Source organism: Dermacentor albipictus, chromosome 7, assembly GCF_038994185.2.
Source record: "Dermacentor albipictus isolate Rhodes 1998 colony chromosome 7, USDA_Dalb.pri_finalv2, whole genome shotgun sequence".
Lineage (NCBI taxonomy): Eukaryota > Metazoa > Arthropoda > Arachnida > Ixodida > Ixodidae > Dermacentor > Dermacentor albipictus.
In genome coordinates this window covers 34,781,499-34,797,580 of record NC_091827.1, presented here as the reverse complement: position 1 = coordinate 34,797,580, position 16,082 = coordinate 34,781,499, and the positions used below count along the sequence as shown (strand labels likewise).

The window sequence follows — 16,082 nt, the reverse complement described above, 5'->3', positions numbered from 1 at the left end:
GTCGTCTTAACAGAAGCATCAAAGCAGAAAGTGGTTGGTCAGCAAGAGAGAGAGAGAGAGAGAGATGGAAGCCAGAGAGAGGTTAACCCGATTAGCCGTCCGATTGGCTACTCCGCACTGAGGGAATTGGTCACAGGCAATAATAGAGAATTTTAGTGCCTCCGGTATTCCGGCAAGCGGGGCGGTTTGCCGGATCAGCAGGGGCGTAAAAGTGAGCGGCCAGATTGGTGGCGCCAGCTGGTGGTGCAAAGCTCAACCATATGACCACAAAGTTTATTGCTTATATTCTTATCTGCTCGTGTGAATTTTCTAAAGCGACGTAATCGTGTTCACAATTACGCCGCCACAATTTGCACCAGCAGGGAAGCAGAATATAGTAGCTTACTGCAATTTTAGCTCTGTTTTTGTCTGGCTGAGCTCTAAGCCACCAGGCGGCTGCACCGCTCCGGCCACCCCCGTTTGCCGGAATAGCGGACACGCTAAAAGTCATTAGAGACTTTTTGGCTTCTAGCGCGAAGTGAAACACGGACACAGAAAGGAGCAGACAGGACGAGCGCTCGTCCTGTCTGCTCCTTTCTGTGTCCGTGTTTCACTTCGCGCTAGAAGCCAAAATCATGTTACCGTACCAACTCGCCCAACTGTCTATCCTTTTGTATTTCATTAGAGACTTTTAGCGTGTCCGGTACTCGGGCAAGCGCGGGCGGTTTTCCGGTTTAGCGGGGGCGTCAAGGTGAGCGGCCCGATTGGTGGCGCCAGCTGGTGGCGCAAAGCTCAACCACACAAACACAGAGCTAATTACTTTATTCTGCTTAGCTGCTGGGGTAAATTTTCGACAGTGGCGTAATCGTGTTCACAATTACGCCGCTGCTAAAAATTTGCACGAGTGGCGAAGCAGGATATGGTGAGTTACTGCAGCTTTAGCTATGCGTTTGTCTGGTTGAGCTCTACAACACCAGGCGGCTTCACCGCTCACGTTTACGACCCGACCATCCGGTAATCCGCCCAAACCGCTCCCGTTTACCGGAATAGCGTACAAGCTAAAAGTCTCTACTAATACGAGTTTCGGCACGTCCGGTATTGCATCGGGCGTTTTATCAGATGAGCGGAGGCGCAAACGTGAAGGGTGTGTTTGTCTGGTTGAGCTGAGCACTACCAGCAGGATGTACCGTGCAGGTTACTCACGTTTGCACCCCCGCTCACCCGCTATTCCACCCTATCTGCCAGCGTTTAGCGGAATACGGGACACGCTAAAACTAGAGAACCTTAGCTTGCTCTGTATTCGGGTAAATGCAGGCGGACTGGGCGTTGGGCTTCAATAACTGAATGTGTTCAGTTGTTGAGTTCGTTCTTCTTGCCACTAATCGCAATTTACGGAGACGTAGAAGCGAACAGCAGCAACAGTGGCGCTGCAGGTGGTGCCGAGATCAAGCAAAGGGCACAAAATTATTAACGCGATAACGCTACGGTACAGCCACCATAATACTCGGACAAGAAAAAACGCGAAGAAAGAAAAACAATCCTCCTATTCCTGGCGCTTTGCGGTTCAACAATCCTCAAAAATGTTGCCACCAGCGCTTCTGCTCCCGTCGGGTTTTTCGGCGTTTCGTAACAAGTGTCAAACAGGTACATGTAACCAGCAAGTTCTCAACAGTATTCAACAAGCGCATCCGTCAAACTTCCTACATGCTCCGTCAGGTTCTAACAGTCGAAGCAGCCACATTTCGCTCTGCCGGACGGTTATGACGTCCGATATGACGTCCGATATGACGTGCGACGCGCCTCGGAGATGGCGGCCTCGAGCTGCTGGAGTCCATGGGACACTGTTTCTCAGGAAATGCGCAAGTCAGGGGAAGTTTCATGAAAGAGAAATAACACCATATCCACACGAGGGGAGCACGAAGCACAAGGATCGAGTTTTCAACAGCGGAACTTTATTTAAGCCCGTACGGGTTTCCTTTGTACACTCCAAGTTTACACCCTTTGGGTTGTATCTTGTCACAACGTCGTCTGTCTTGCCCGCATTTCCTTTCTTCAACGCTGCGAGCCCGGCAATTCCCAGTAACGAACGACATGCGGGTTATCAGCATGACATAGCATTGCCGACAGGAAAGTATAGCGGGCGCGGCATTTTAATAATAATAATAATAATTGGGGTTTTACGTGCCAAAACCACTTTCTGATTATGAGGCACGCCGTAGTGGAGGACTCCGGAAATTTCGACCACCTGGGGTTCTTTAACGTGCACCTAAATCTAAGCACACGGGTGTTTTCGCATTTCGCCCCCATCGAAATGCGGCCGCCGTGGCCGGGATTCGATCCCGCGACCTCGTGCTCAGCAGCCCAACACCATAGCCACTGAGCAACCACGGCGGGTGGGTGCGGCATTTTCGAGAAAAGAAATGCAAGCAAGGCAGATGACGATTATGGTTGTGTGGCAGATATACACCCCAAAGAGTGTAAACTTATTTTAGTGTGTAGCTTCACGTATGACGGATACTTCTTTTTCCTACCGGAAACTTGTATGGCTGCGGTCGTTGGTACGTCCAGTTGTACGTACACTGAATTGCACCAGGTGCACACCTGCCAATATGTGAAAGTTAAGGTTCGTAAAAAAAAAAAAAAAGAAATCCGGCAGGCATGACACCGACGGGAGAGGACGGCACGTCATTTTAGGGCTATACCTAAAGCGCACGCCTTGTGTGGGTTGCTTGCGCACTTCATTAGACTCGGCGCACAAGCAGCAACAAACTCGGAACAGCGAAGACTGACAAGCAACACAGATCTCGGCAACTTTCGCGGCGAATATGCTGTGGCCGATTTCGCCTTGCTCCAGCTCGAAGCAAACCCATACCCACCACATCTGGCGTCCTTTCACCATCGGAAGACTTTCGAAAGCATATATAGGGTCGGAGACCGAGCAAGCCACCACATTTTTGTCGAGAACGGAATTGGTTTTTCATCAAACTCGACGTAACCTTTCGTAAAAGCTGTAGAACGAGCCCAAATTCGCAAGCTTTTCACCGAAGATCCGGGCCAGGTATGCACAATTAAAACGTCACACAGTCTTTTGCGTACGGTCAAGCTGCGACTGCTTTTCCAAACTGCCAGGCACACCTGTACGGCCGGTATGCCTCCGCACATACGCTATATATGCACGTATTTGACCCACAAAGCATGGCGCGTACGTTAATTATACGGAAACTGTTGCGGGTCCGACATGACCGACGGCACGGTGCCCTCCTCCTTCCCACTCTTTCTTTCTTTTGAGCAGGATGCGTTGTTGGGCAAGTTGGTTCATTGTAATTGGGAACAAGTTAAGATCCTGCGCAAGTCCCATAGTGACAAAGCACGAGAACTTCTTGAATCATATTACATAAAAAAGAAGGGACAAGCATGCATCAGTGACACATCGGTCATGCTCTACAATAGGGAGGCACGTTTCTTAGATAGTATGTTTAGGTAAGCCACGCCATTGGTTTTTTCTGATTATGCTGCTGATACCCTGAAGCGCCCGCGCTGGCATTGTGCGATATATAAGTGTTTTTTCTCGGATAAACCTCAGTTGTTAGTTTGCGCCTGTCCTGTCTTCTTTCTTGTGATTGTCTAGTAAGCGCAACCAATGTTCCCAATTTCTTTCTTTTGTCGCGTCGCGTGGCGCGGGCCGGACATGACCGAAGGCATAGTGCCCTCCTCCTCCCTTCCACTCCCTCTCTTTTGTCGCGCTGCGATCCCGTCTGTCGCCGCTGGCACGGTGCTCTGCGGCAAAGCGGCGCGCGCGCGCGCTCGGCAATCACCGTCGCATATCCGCATTCTCCTCGGGGCGCGACACAAAGGAAGCGACGTCGACAGACACGCACCAGCGACCGCGTGTACACTCTACGCGACGCACACCGCGGGAGGGCCGCCTCCGCCGCCGCGAGCGACGGTCTCCCGGTGTTTCCGTCCTCGCGCAATTTTCTCGCCCGTTCAATCGTTGTTGTTTTTTTCTTCTTTTTTTTCTGTTTTTCGTTCTTCTCCGTTTCGATGCGCGCGCGCCAAAAATATGCGCGGGAACGAGACGACACAAAGACGCGCGCGCGCGTGCGTGCGTGCGTGGGTCCGGACGCGTAGCGTATAGCGTTATATGTGACGTACAGTCGCGGAATATGGACCATCAAATCCAAGAAAAAGCTGAATATCTCCGCAACCCCACAAAGCAATTTAGTATTTGCATTTTGGACCTCGACTAGAATATGCTAGAAACGTTGTCGTGGGCAGTTTTACTGGTTACTGCTACAGGCTGCTCGGGAATCGAACGTTTTCGGAGATCCCGTGGTCCATTTTATTCTGTCCGCGACTGTACATACACAAAAGCTTCGATTCCCCCACGATTTTTCCCGTTCTGCAGCGAATATTGTGGCTTGTTCGTGCGACTCTGCCCGGTCTTTTAACGCGCGGGAATAGCGGCATGCGCGCGCTTTATGTTGTTAGCCGCAACACAGTATGTAGTCGAGCGAGGGATCTGGATCCGATTAAGGTTCCGTCCGGCAAGTGGAAGTTTGAAACTATAAGCAGGGCTTGAGAGAGAGTTTTGATTTGGAGACGCAGCTGGCAGCTTGCGTATGTACCCGAGAACCTAGAAATTGCTTGGTCTTGCGCTGCATTCTTTTGCGCCAATTGATGGCCTATATAGGCCTTTAAAGCACAGAAAAAGAGTGCTGGCAATCTCAGAGTGCCTATACTTCCCGTCTTCGCATAGTATAGTAGTAGCTATAGTATAGTAGCTGACGTATAGTGTAACACGTCACGTATACTATACGTCAACTTTCAAGGTGGCGTCGCCACTGGTCTTTCGCCTTTGTGACTTTTCTGGCTTAGGGAGCCTCCTCTCAGAGAAAGAGTAAAGCTTTTTCCTACTGCGGTTGCAGAATCGTCACTTAGAAAGCGCATAACCTAATGTTTACCTTTCGTGTTTCTTTAAATGCAAATGTGCACCAGCATGCAATTGCATGCAGCCCCCATCCGAACACGACCGGGAATTGAACATGCGAACTCGTGCTCAGCAGCCCAACAGTGCGTTATCTCCCAAGCCACAGAGCCCCTGGCACTTGCCAGTGCAACACGGTGCTGTCTGGAAAGGTCAGCGGCGTACTCTTGTGACGCTAAAGACAAAAACTAAATGCAACTAGGTTGACAAAGTGTTCTTTAGAAACTCTATTTTCGTTAATTTCTAGTAAGAGGTTCATAACTAGAAAAGAAAATGAAGGCTAAACTTTAATTTTTAGAATTTTGGGCAAAAATCTCGGAGTTGGTACAGTGCAATGTCACAAATTTATTTCCTTTCTTTCTTTTTTTTTCATATTTGAGTCGCTGTGGCAGTAATGTTCATAAAACTTGCTAAGTTTGGTCTTTGGCTGCTTTAGGATGCAGTGCAGTCCATCTTTACTGGCAATTAACTAGGCCTGAGCAGACACATAGTCAAAATCAATGACGTCACTATCACTGGACGTGGGAACTTCGAGGTTACCTGTCAGTTGCTTCTGCATCTTTTCTGGCTTACAGATAATCCTCTTGTGGTAAGAGTGGCTTTTCTGGTGCTGTAGAAGCACCACTGTAGCACGACAGATATATCTTTTACCAATGTCACTTACGTTTTAAAAACATTAACCCATTTATTCAGTTCGTAAGTATGAGTGTCTTAGGTAAACACACGGTACTGACCCTACTTTGCTGTGCATAGCATGCATTGAAACATCGTGAGACCATCCAAGTTCCCAAGTGATGCTGATATTGAAAGAAGTTTGCACCCACCATGACGTCACGGAAATGAGCCAACGTGACTGCCAAGCGCATCTATACAAAGTATATTTGAGTTGGGCAGAGGTGTACTTGCCACTGCATTCTTAATAAATATATGGCTAACAATTAATGAAACTGCAAGGAACTACAAAAGCTAAGATTTTTTTAATGGGTTTTGACTAGAGAATTTCTCATTCCTAGAGCTGGTGAGCCAGGACCCCACAAGTATCTCACAAAAATCGCATTATTTTATTCAACATACATTGGCACTAGGAAGTTGTGACATGTTGCTTACCTTGACTGCTGGGCTTCCATAGTGAATGGAATTATCTCTTCTTCAAGGCTCGGATCATGCTGGAAAAGAGAGAACATATTTTTAAAAATACCGTATGGTTGTTGTCACAATTGGTCAACTGCAGCTTTCTGTATGACTACCCTTCCCCTAAAATTAAATCCTATCTGCAATTAGCAACTCCACAGGAAAGCACAAAAAGCACCCAAAATTTAACACTTAACCACATTTCAACATTGACTTGCAGAACTCATGTGGTTCATATAAATCATGCTGGACACACTAGAGAGACTGCATAGATTCAGCTCTCACTTATTAAATGCTTCGGAGCTGTACTGCAGTATATTATGGACATCACAGTGGAGGGTGCTGGACTAATTCTGACCACTTAAGTTTTTTCAACTCTTGCTGCATAGACTTTTGATTGGGTAAAAAAATGCAGCACTATTTGTGCGGATAAATGCCAGCTTAGCAATGCAACACACAAACACAACTGAGACCTAAAGTGTCACATAAACACAATTCAGGGGCTTTACACGTGATGTGAACAACATGGACTTCATTTTCAATAAGAGCTAGGAGAGCAGTATATTATCGAACCACTTTTATCTTAAGCGCATTGGAAGTGTTCCAGAACGTTGGAAAGGGCAAGCTGGTTAACTCTGCACACATCTGCACTCTCTGCTCAGTGTGTCCACCACACCTTATAGATGACATCGAAGTCTATGCCCACAACGAGCCAAGCTTTGGCGAAATGAACCAGGCCAAAGCATTGCCTGAATCATACTTTGGAATCCATGGGCTGTAGGCCTTCCTAGATGACATCGTGTTGCATGACATATCGCATAAATTAAAAAGGAGGTATAGGTCTGCAGGGACAACCATTTCTGCAGACACGAGAGAGTTTGTCGATTGGTTCATCTGGTTGAACATCCCAAAGTAGCACAGGGGCTATGAGGGATACGGTAGCCGACATGCTCCAGATTCATGTTGACCTCCTGATGTCCTTTAACATGTATCTAAATATAACTACACAAGTATTCTTGCATTTCGCCCTCAATGAAATGCGGCCACCACGACTGGGCACTGAACTGGCAACCTTGTGGTAATGAGCCGAGCACCAAAGCCAACACAGTGGGTGGCACGATGGGGTGACTGTCTAGAAAAGTCAAGAAGATGGGTACAGTGGTTTCTCACCGGTATTAGGTCGGACTGGAGCAGGTCCTTGCGAAGGGCGTTGGCTCGGATTACACACAGTGCCAACAGGGACTGCAAAAGGGCAAGCACTTCGCTCGCCTCCTTGGTCTTCTTGTGCTCGCGGGACTGCTCGGCATCGGAGTCACCCTCGCACGTGGGCGTGGACTCTTGGATGGTGTTCAGCGCCTTTAGCCGCGGCAGGAATCGGTGCAACTGGTCTTGCAGCACCTGAAAAACCGCAAGAAAGGGTTTGGTTGAAAGCCGTCGGCTACAAACTGATAACATGCCAAACAAAAAAAAAAATGGTTCAGCTGAAGATTCAACCACATACTAGAGTAATGGGATGGCTTTGGGTGCCTCCTTAGATGAAAATCAAAGGGCAGTTTTGAAAATTAAGATGTGAAGCTGAGGGAACGTCAGCATGAACAACAATGCCACAAACTGTAACTGTAGGAACTGAACAAGTTTGAAAAGGAATAAAACAGTATCACCTTCTGGCCATGTAAAAGGAACTTAAAGGTACTGGTCACTGTTGAATGTCAAAAGCAACACAGCCTTTTGAAATTTGTACTTAGTGCCTCCATATGATAGAAGCTCATCCTCAGCTGTGTCGTATCTCAGAAGTGGCAAGACATCCATACTAGCACACTGATGGTGCAGAGTTTCACAGCACATTATAGAATTAGGTGAAAGTACTGGTATCCAATAGTAAGGTCACGGACCACTGTCAAAGACACTCCAAGGACATGTTTTCCGATGCCCACTATATTTCTTTGTTAATAGCGCTCTGGGTTGATTAAAGGGTGTTCCAATGAACACTTCACCACTTCGTTACATTAACCGAGCTTGACTTCAATCTCCACGGCACTTTTGATGGTTGCAAACACTGACAGCTGGAAGAGGTTAAGGGATGGCACAACCACTAACCAGGATCTGGCGGTAGCGGGCAACCAGGAGCCGTGGTGGCAGGTTGGCATCCTTCTCCCGACCCTTGAGCCATTTCCTGGTAGCAATCATCCATAGCGCCAGCTGCTGAAGGGCGCTGTTGTAGTGCGGACAGCGCAGCAATGCCCAGCGCAGACGCTCCTGGTAGTTCCATGCATTCTGGCACACCGTGTCCCACTGTACAGCGGCGGCCTGCGAAACCAGATGTGACACGTGTGACATTAGTGAAGCCGGAGCTGACGGAAAAGTGAAGTGTTGCTGTACGATGTGTCTGTTGCCTCCTCTTTCATTGGTTGTTTCAGAGTGCTCTGGAGGTGCTGAAAGAGACCATTCAAACCGAGGGTGGGGCAGTAAGCATGGTCTTGTAATGATGATCAGGCTCTTTCTTGACGCTACGCCAGCCCACTTATTCCCACAAAGTTTCATTGCTGCTTTAGTTGCTTAGTCACCCTTTGTTACTTTCTTGCTTAGCGGACTGGTGGAACACTCTGAAATGACCAAATTAGCAAGTGCACTACAAACATAGTAAGCCTTCCATTTGGTGCTTCAGCCTTGCTCATAAAATTTGTCACAGAAAAAAATGTGAGTAAAAGCAAGGGAAATAAATGGACCTCTAGGAATAAATTTCAGCCTTCTTTTCTTCTTTCAAGCATGCATCGAATTCCAGATGAGCTTGAATGCCAAGTAAACAACAACATTATAAATTTATGACGTGAAAATTTGCTGGAGTAAAACTGCGGTTTAGTGGAATAGTTGCATAATAAGTGGTAGAATAATAAATTTGACTCAATGCCTAAAACACCCTGGCAAAGTACTGCGAGGACTGCTTCTACAATTACTTATGTGGTGCTGCCTTTGCTGATACAACTACTGCAGATGTGTGTGCGTTACTACAGGAATAGCAGTTCTTCACTTTCACTCCATTTGGCCTAATCAAGAAATCACTCTCGAAGGTATGTTACGGACAACACAAGGCTAGATTGCCTGTGTTTGTGTCTCATCACGATCTTAATGCAGTAGGCCACCACTATATAAAGATAGATTAGGTTTTATTCTATAAGGTAAGTTCGTCAATTCTTGGTCATCTGCCGAGCTAAAAGCTACACAGCTATGTTTTAACAATGCGCTGTGAGCAAGTTGGGGTAATCACAGTAAGGTCATAGCGATTCCCACATTATATGTGCAAGGCAAGCACTGCAGGCATCGGTCAGCCAATCAAGCAGCTTTGTGCTATAAAATGGCATGCTGGCACAGTAATGAGCAGTCGAACCTCAATATAGCGAGCACGTGTATAATGCATGACTGCATGTAATGAAGTGGATACGAAATGTTCCATGTCGATATCAGCATGTAACAAATATGCACTTATGAGGAGTGTCAAATGTAACAAAAGTACTTTCATGTCGGAGCCGACTTCACGTTGTTAGAGGTTTAACTGCATGACATAGCTTCAGAAGTGAGTTCGTACCTTGAGCCTCTTCTGTAGATGAGAATCTCTGATCCTCTGTGCTTGAAGCCAGTCCAGGAGGAGCTTGTACCTACGGCTCTGGTCAAGGAAGTCCTAGAAGAACAAAATAAATCAGTGCCATTGTTTGAAAGGCTGCAGAGATTAGCAAAGAACCAAGGGGACTATAAAACTTAGAGCAAGTGCCCTAACAAATGAAAATTAATGCAAGCCACCAGTGATTGTTTGAAATATGCAGTTTCTTCTTTTTTCCTGGCTCAAAAAATTTCATGGCTGGCATTTGAATTTTGGTGCACACACTAACAGTACACTCCCCGCTACCCCAACGTTAAGTGTATTATCCCTCACCTTTAGAGAGGAAGGGTGGGTAGGGGGTGGCACTAGCTTCATTTTTTTATTATAGATAAAAAAGTTGTGTTCAGCCACTTTCAAAGGCACAGGAACACAGCCTTTGTGAAATGGACACCAGAAAACAGAGATCAATTCGATGAAAAATAAACAAATAAAAATGAATACAAGCAATACTTACACTGTGAGAGTTAACAAGTGCAGTCAGTTCTTCGAGGTCTTCCGGGATCTTGTCCGGTCCAAACTGGTCGGGCACCGTTGCCAGCCATTGCTCCAGACGTGACAGTGCCTCTTCCACGCTTGAAACATCGGGCTGTTGTTCTTGTTCTTGTTCAAGGGCTTTCTCGGGTGCCACAGTTTCCAGCAAATCAGTCAACTCATCTAGACCACAAAAAGAAAAAAAAGGGAGTGTACGGGGAAGGGAGAGAGGTGAAAGTTAAATCGGTCTGTACCATTGCTAAAAATAAGATGCTCAAGTTAAAAAAAAAAAATGTTTGGCATACGTACCGTCAGCTTCGCTGCTCTCGGACGAGCTTCGCATACGTCTGAGACGTTGAACGTTGCTGATGTTGCTGACAAGCACATTTACAACTTGGTGCTGCAAAAAGAAAATGCCCCGTTGAGAGCTTTACCTTGTACGACACTGCACGTTTAGCTACTTGAGACGTTTCACAACTACAAGACTGTACAAAAGTCTGAATCAATTTCAAGGCGTTCCATACTTTCCAGAAACCCTTTAGCTCTGGAAGAACTCTGATATATTAAGATAACGAAAGCAGTATTAAAGCCTTGATTTACTGGTCACCACATGGCTAGTTAAGGAAGATACCATTTCAATAAATTGGGCCCAATGGACTCAATTAGGTTGCTGCTGATGACAAATGATCCACTTGATTTCAAACTTGCCAGAAAAAGAAATGTTCATCATGATTGGCAAGAAATATTTCAACAGCCAATGCAGAATTCAGTGTTTGCGAATGCTTCCCAGCAACTTTTGTGGAGCTTAAACAACATGGTTAACCATCTAAGTTTTCAGGAATGCCTAAAAGTACAATATGCAAAACAGGAGCACACACAATGATATCCAAACAACTTAAGCCACTCTCTTTCTGCATGACACACTTGTTCCTCAATGAAATCGTTGATGGTTACTCACGAGGTTCTGCGAGGCGGCTCCAGCGATGGGAAGCTTATCTGGCTCAGCTTCGCTTGGCTCGCCAGCAACAGAAGGAATGATTGGTGGGGAAACGGCGCCTACAGGACAAAAGAAGTCCGGTTAGTAAAGCAATAAACAGGACTAGTTAGTCCATGCTAACCGCACTTTGTCCTTCTGTGCCTGTGTTTTTGAAACTGTTGTTCATGTTCTTGCATTACAATTTAGTGTGGTTTGAGAAATAACAGTAATAATGCCACAGCGAATACCGCCAAGTTCCATCATTTTACTTTTTTGCCGGTGGCTGCTTTCACCAAACTGTTGCCGTTATCGTGTTATCTGCTTTTTATGCAGTCTAGGTGGCTTTCGATGCAAGCATTTTGTGTAGCATTTTCTCTTGAAGTTGGCCTTTATTGGACTGTCCCTACGGTTGTCCCAAAGGGCACACTAAAGCTCTCCTGAATTTCGCTGGGAGATCTGCAGACTATAGTTTGGTGAAACGGTGAAATGAAACAAACACTAGCCAAACTGAACAAAAATAAGAGGATTAAAGCCTAAGGTTTCGGGGCCTGTATGAGCCTCCCCTGTTCAAAATCTTGACGACTTTCTGTTGAACTCTTAGGATTATGAGACTAGATTGAGAAACATTGCATTAGGCTGAGGGCAAAGCACTGCGTATTAGGCAGGACAAACATTTTATCAGCACTTTTCAACAAAACAGTGGTCACATTTGTTCTTTCATCCGCCTGGTTTTTTCCTGGCAGGGTGCAAGTAATTGGAAACTAGATGTCAAGAAGTTTAAGCAATGACGCCGGAGGCTTGTCTAGAAGCAACTGTCTAGAAAGTGACTTAAAAGGCTGGCAGATCCACTCACCAGTTAGCCGCTGAGTTTGTTCAATGTCTTGTTGAGCTGGCTCCTGATCCTGAAAACAAGTCACATTCATGAGTATCGAATACTTGCAGCTATGAAAAAAAGAAAGGCTAACATAAGAAGTATTGAAGCACTATACACCAAGATTATGTTTCATTTTAAAGCAAATGCAGAACTATAGTTCGAAATAAAAGGATTGCCTGATGTGAGGTGGCTGTGCTCTTTGGACGCGCAACAAATAAAGGAATCAGAGAAAGCATTAAACTTGAATCGTGGTAACGTACTCTGCGACAGCGTTCCATAAGGGATAAATGTGTGGAACACAATCATTCAAAACACTGTCACAATTTTTTGACAATGATGTATGTTGCAAAATAAGAAAATGTGAGAGCCAGCAATTCTCTAAACCAGCACATGCTAGCCTTTCTGCTGTTGACTCCGACAGAGACCCTGCCCTCTGGCAAGTAACATTGAAAGTGAGGAGCTAATGATGGCTTAATATTGGACCCACATAATCCAGCGCAGGAATAGCAGAGCCCTACGCTCAAGACAAGGCATTTGCTTGTCTACCAACCTCACACCAACATTGGATCATGCCAACATAAAACAGTGCCCATGTGGCCCAATGTAAGATAGACACCAATCTAGGATTAGCATAGGCCCAACATTGGTATGCAGCAATATCTGGGGGCCAAACTTTGGACTGCAACAACTGCTGGGGTGGGGGGATTCAGAGCCACTGACCTCATCCGGCGATCCAGTTCCGGCCAGTGCGCCCGCACGCTGGCACAGGTCCTGCCAGTAGAGGTACAGTTCTCCCAGCGCCGGGCCCGTGGCAATGCCTGCCAGAAGGAGGCCAAACCGCTCCACCTCTGAACCAGTGGATTTTAGCTCGGTGAACCGGGAGCTGCCTTGCAGGAGTTCCTGTCGTAGTGCCTGCAAAAGATTGTATGGCTCCATGAAGAGTTGGCAAAAGTAACGATGCCCCTGTCACAGAGGCTAATTCAGAGTCATCTTGAGTGAACGTCACTAGGCCGTTCGGAAAAAGCTTTGCCTTGGAAGCGGCTGTCTAAATGCAAGGGAATAGAGAAACCATTTGCTAGGCATCTACTGCACCAAATTGGATGAGGCTAGTTGCATTTAAGAGAAAAATATAAAATAAATTGACTGCAGAGAGCAGACTGTTGACTTAGGCCATGAATTTGCTTACAAAAATTGTTGAAAGTTGAAAAATTTATAAATACTGAAGCACCAAGTTAACAAATGTGTAACTCAGCAGTGAAGAAACAATTTCACAATTTAGTAAGTTGCATCTATGGTAGACAAAACTGATGTGTTATACACTGCTCTGAAATATACCACCAATTTGAGAGTATGCTCTTTGCAAAAACTTTGTAAATAACAAACAATCTCACATAAGCTGTAAACTCGTGCATCAAATTTGTGTTTCAGACACTCTAGCGAATGCACTTTACAGAAGTGCGATATCCGTTCTTGACGCAGAGTTACGGTTTTGTAAACTTTGCACTTCATTTTTTTTTTGCAGATTATTAATTTCTTAGTCCATTTTTGTAATGAACTACAAGGATTTAGAACAAAATTCTGTTCCTTACAGTAAGTTGAACTCAAATTTCTCTCTTAAATGCAGCAAAGTACATGCAGATTGGTTCACTAGTTTTCTAATTAGAGCATTCCTGTGTTTCACATGTATCTGAATAGGGAAATCAGAGTTGGCCTTGGGCTACAGCCTACTCAAAGTCATTTGCACACTGTCACATGAGAAAATTTAATAACACCCTCTGCACAACACAGTCCCCAGCAAATGTGCTTGCAAACCAGCCTTAGTGCATAAAAGTGTGCAGCATACACCGCAATGCTTCAAAGTTAAATTGGTAGTAATATTAAATATGTGTTTTGCAGTTTAACACATCTTGGCTTGCTTAAACATTCCCACTCAGAGACTCTCATTGCCAACTTGCTGTTAGTGCCATGGTTGCACTGTACACGACCTTGCCTTATCTTGACTCGTGACGGTTGATCATGCCAATGTAGTTGCGATAAACAAATCTATTTACAATAACATTCATTTTAGACTGTGCTTTACCTAAAACAAAGTGCTAATTTTGCAGACTTTGCTAGAAAGAAACATTTAATATGCCAACTGTTTGACCCACTGTTATTTACTCAATTTCCACACGAAACGTTCTTTTCCCATATAGTAGTGCACTACTGAAGTCACACTAAACTTCCCCGTGTGACCAGAGGCACAAGTTCAGAACACAACACCGAGCTCTCTGCTCAAGCTCAATGAAGTAAAGCTCTACTGCCCACAAACAGACAGGACGTACCTCGGGGTCATCATCTTCCGTGCTGTGCCCCATCTCAAGCCTGCTGACAGCCACATCTTTCTCGGTCAGCCACAACACGAGCTGCTCCCGCAGGCTGTCCCACAACTCCCAAGTGTGCGCCGCGCCGCGGTAGCGTTCCAGAGAGTCCCGCACCGAGCGCCTCCTCGCAAGCCAGTCGTTGCGCAACTGGTCGATGTATGTGTAAAGGCTCTCGTCCACCGGACAGTCCTGAACCAGGTTCTCGTACCGGCGGCAAACGTTGTTCAGTGGGACCTCTAGTTCTTGCACTTCGGATAGCAGGCGCTGTGGAAGGGCATGGAAGGCTGTGTGACACATTGACACGTAGCGGGACCAACGACAGGTGTGCAAATGGCAGCAAATTTCAGACCAAGGAGATGGCACTAAATCTTTCGGAACTCGTGGATGTTTACAAATGTAATTACACTTGCCTTAGCTTGAGCCACATTTCGCATGAAATGCCATCTGGACGCCGATTAGGTTTTTGCATTTCACCCCCATCGAAATGCATAAGCACAAGGTTGCGAGTATGGTTCTAGGTCGCAGTAGCCACAGTTCAATGGGGGTAAAATGCAAATACATTCGTGTGGCACTTGTATTTAGGTGAGTGTTACAGAACCCCAAGTGATCATAACTAAGGCGCATTGTTCAGCTTACTAAAAGGTGCATGTGCTAAATAAATCTTGTATTGTGCATCCATGCCAATATTTTGCATTCAAAAAGCACAGAAGAAAGGCCCATCCTTCAGGAAAGCTTTCTTTCTCTCTCTTTTTTATTTATGAGTGAAACAAACAACACGCATAAAACATAGTTCAGAATACAGGATAGAATGTGCAAGGACTTGAATGAAGTCATTTGGTAAATATTGCACATTAGGTCTAGATGAAACTACCGAGCCAAGAATGGCTGAAGCTGAGCTGCTTATCTTTGACACCCGACTGGTGATGAAAAGCACTCCAACTGGTGTAGACAACATACGAAGTAGACTGTCAAAAAATATATATATATATAAGAATTTCCGGTCTAATGCCAATGCAGAAACATAGAAAAAAATTACGGCAATAATGACAGTGCCGATAATGAACAAGCCCGACAGGGTCCTTACGTCCAATGCCTCCACTGTACGGTAGAGGCTCTCCGGGTCGTCGCCAAAGGTGCAGGCAAGGGTATCCTCGGCGGTCCGCACGTTGGTGAGCTTGCCGGCCAACTGCTTCACTTCCTCCCACAAGGCATTCGCAGCACTTAATCTGAAGAGACAAGACAAAGGATGAGCGTGGCCGATGCATATCCAACAGAAAAGAGCATACGTCGGGGCTGACCGGACTGTTGGCTAATTGCCAGCGCATCTGTCGGGACAAGGTAAGCTTTCGAGTGCCTCTTGCGGCATGAGCTCATCACTTTCTAGACAAGACAACAAAGGGCTGGCCGGGCATGGCACTCGATAAGAAATGTGATAAACATTTCTGTTTGTGCCTCACACAAAAGTCCTTGTATTCCTTGTGACATGGTACAGCCACGAGATAAGTGGCACATTGTCTACAAATGTGTGTGCTGGATAAATAAGGGTTTCACTCATCGTGTGTGTACTGCAAAACCACATGTACACAAAGCAAGGCGGACGTGCAATCTGTTTCTTTATTAGTGTACATATGCAGTCAACAGACAAA

The 16,082-nt window shown here is 45.8% G+C and overlaps 1 protein-coding gene across 1 annotated transcript in view; it reads right to left on the bottom strand.

The window, feature by feature from the left end:
* The window catches only part of LOC139047813 (titin-like), an 86,740-nt gene that overhangs the window by 2,504 nt on the left and 68,154 nt on the right, over window positions 1–16,082 (bottom strand). Inside the window, exons 59-69 of the mRNA XM_070521947.1 lie at window positions 15,521–15,662; window positions 14,398–14,700; window positions 12,794–12,985; window positions 12,053–12,101; window positions 11,182–11,279; window positions 10,533–10,623; window positions 10,207–10,406; window positions 9,681–9,773; window positions 8,195–8,404; window positions 7,268–7,495; window positions 6,074–6,132 (exon numbers count right to left, since the gene is read on the bottom strand). Coding sequence (XP_070378048.1) covers window positions 6,074–6,132; window positions 7,268–7,495; window positions 8,195–8,404; window positions 9,681–9,773; window positions 10,207–10,406; window positions 10,533–10,623; window positions 11,182–11,279; window positions 12,053–12,101; window positions 12,794–12,985; window positions 14,398–14,700; window positions 15,521–15,662 — 1,665 coding nt within the window. The remainder of the gene's footprint in view (window positions 1–6,073; window positions 6,133–7,267; window positions 7,496–8,194; window positions 8,405–9,680; window positions 9,774–10,206; window positions 10,407–10,532; window positions 10,624–11,181; window positions 11,280–12,052; window positions 12,102–12,793; window positions 12,986–14,397; window positions 14,701–15,520; window positions 15,663–16,082) is intronic.